Raw genomic sequence first — 2,778 nt, forward strand, 5'->3', positions numbered from 1 at the left:
CAGCTCAGCTGACAATCTCAAACTACCAGAACCAGTCTTGCCAAGGTAACATCTGCCTCTGGAACAATAGGTTGGGTTTCACGAGGTGTTTGCACAAAGCAAGACAACAATGCTCCTCCTGTACGACCTGCAGAGTCTGCTCCGAACATATGTTGCCAAAGCACTGCTGTTTCCAGATTACCTTTTTTATACTGCTGTGGATGTGCAGTAAAACAGCCACAGAAACGTGTTTATCTCATTGCTCATGAGCTGGATACAAGTTTACATTCAACAAGTGAAAGCATTTCCCTCTTCTGCAAGCCTCTCCAACTCACATTCAGGAAAGGCTACTGACCAAGTGCCAATCCTCTCTGTAATGCCCATCACACCTTACTACTGATAAACCCAACCGTTTAAACCTTCATCTCCTCCTTGGACAGGAGATGAAGACCTCACCTGGTGGCTTTGTGGAATCTGAAGTGCAGGGAACTCCACCGCAGGACCTGGCTGGGTGCATCCTGGTTCTGCTCACTGCTTCAAATGGGATTTTAGCCTTACCCCAGCTCTCGCTAAGAGCAAGAGGAAAATTTGCACTTACTTAAACAGAAACAGAGGTAAGCCAAGAGGTTTTGACAATCTCACCCCTCATGTTTTAGAATAAAAACCACTAAGGAAAAAGCAGGAACTTGGAGAAACGTTGATCATTTGGTGGACATTTGGATCTTCCTTGCTAAAAACATTTTTGGGTAGGAAAAGAAGGAAATCTAGTGAAACCATTGCAGCTTGAGGCTGTGTTTAACTACAGCTTGACTGACAGCTGTGAGAAGGAAGGCAACAAGACTTAGAAAGAACTGTAACAGTCCGATATAAAGCTTCATTGTATGGTAAAATCATTCTTAGAAACAAGCATTAATTAGAAAGACAGACAGAAGCTGGACTAGACTGTATCTAGGCTCCTCAATTTGATGTACTCTGATCGCTTGCTATCAAATTGGAGGGATGTATCTGACACCTACTTAAATGGACACCGTATGAACCAGCTGAAAATGAGATCCATTTATAAAACCCAAAAAGACTCCATAGAATTAATAAGGTATTTCACTCTCCTCTTCTTTCGCAGACTCAATGTTTTAAAACTGTTATCCAACCTCACTAGCGCAGCCCTTTTTACAAATCATTACAGGAACATTTGGTTTTACCTGGGTTTAACATTTTCAAGCAGTAACTGCGGTCGTATGCTGGCAGAGAGCAGGAATTTGGGAATACTGCTTTAACACGTTACTGGTTGCCGTGTGGTGCTAAAACCACTGCAAAACAGGTGACACACGAGCATGGGACATCATCTTCAGCACTTTGCATTGTACTGCACCGATAGAAGAACATTTCCAAGCCAGGCCAAAAGAAACAGTTACCCTTACATTTTATGTATTTGACCTTCAAATTTGCCATCTGAGCACAAGACTGATTTTGCTGAAAGGTATTTCCACACGTTTTTAAAAAGTAATCTCTCTAAGGATTAGAAAAGCTTAGTCAAAACTTGGTAATATGAACAGTAGGGACAAGCAGGAGTAGTTCTGGTTTTGAAGGAAGAGCAACCTTCACTACAAGCAGGATGGCGTCCACGAGGACGGCTGTAACCAACAGTTTGCAGTTCTTCCAAGGAATCTCACAAAAACAGAGGTTCAATGGCTTACGGACACATCACTGCAGTGTGACACGCCACTCCTTTTTAATCAGTCAGGTTTCCACACAAGGTACTGAATATTATTCTATTTACATTCAAAAATAGCATTTTTCTCTCTTCAGTACACAGCGGGAACGCCCATAAGTTAGTCAGTAGAAACCCTTCTAACACAGGTGGAGGACGGCTTTGTTGATCTCTGGGTTTGTCCAGTCGTTGCGGATATCATCCAGGTGATTATCGAAATCTACAAGCGTCTCGTAGGACTTGCTGTCCAAGAGAGAGGCAGCGATTCTCTGGGCTTCGGTCCAATCTTCGCAAAAATCACTAGGATGTAAAATAACCAGGAATAAATAGGAATCGCAGAGAAAAATCGCCACCACCTCCTCCGCTGTGGAAACTGAGCCACACTCTGCAGCGTGGTCATGGTTGTCACATCGCTGCCTGGCTGCAGAAGCTGGTTGTTCTCTCTCACTACAGTAAAAATCAGCTTTAAAATCACTGTCAGCTCCACCCACACCCTCACAGTGTCATTCAGCAGCAATTGAAGTTTTGCCTTTAATCAGGCAACTCGTTTTTGCTCGCTACCCGATCACAAATAAACTCTGAGGTTTACTTACACATGCGGGTCCTTGCACCTCCACTTGTTCTCATGGAGCTCGTACACGTGAATGGCAGGCTCGACGCACTCCATCGTGAACTTGGTGTTATCGACCTGGTGTGCAACAGAAAAATACCACCTTAGTTTCCTCCTCAAGATCCCCAGTAAAGAGATTAAATAATAATAATAATAAACAAGGCAGTTTTTACGAACAGGCCACCTTCCACTAAGTCGTCCACTGTTCAAAAGAACTGAATTCTATACGTTTGAACTGCCAACATCCTTCGCCACTGCGGCAAGGAGACAAAGCACCATTTGTTTCATGTAAGACAAGAGTTTAAGCCTCAGAAGGGGGTTTGAAGCCACAACTGCACTGCCTTCACTCAAACCTCACAAGCAGAGTGTGTCTCCACTTCCTCCAAGACAGCAGAGAGCTGCCTGCAGTCTCTTTGTAGAGTTACTAAGAACTCCACTGGCTTCAGGTCATTGCATCTCCTCCCCAGAGCATTGGGAGGGA

The 2,778-nt window shown here is 44.0% G+C and overlaps 1 protein-coding gene across 1 annotated transcript in view; it reads right to left on the reverse strand.

Moving 5' to 3' along the window:
* Positions 1-1,622: 1,622 nt before the first annotated feature.
* Positions 1,623-2,778, reverse strand: part of EMC8 (ER membrane protein complex subunit 8) — a gene marked incomplete at its 5' end in the record, with an annotated part of 2,873 nt that continues 1,717 nt past the window's right edge. Inside the window, 2 exons of the mRNA XM_010188398.1 lie at positions 1,623-1,987; positions 2,281-2,375. Coding sequence (XP_010186700.1) covers positions 1,828-1,987; positions 2,281-2,375 — 255 coding nt within the window. The remainder of the gene's footprint in view (positions 1,988-2,280; positions 2,376-2,778) is intronic.

Source organism: Mesitornis unicolor, unplaced genomic scaffold, assembly GCF_000695765.1.
Source record: "Mesitornis unicolor isolate BGI_N332 unplaced genomic scaffold, ASM69576v1 scaffold28627, whole genome shotgun sequence".
NCBI classification, from domain to species: domain Eukaryota; kingdom Metazoa; phylum Chordata; class Aves; order Mesitornithiformes; family Mesitornithidae; genus Mesitornis; species Mesitornis unicolor.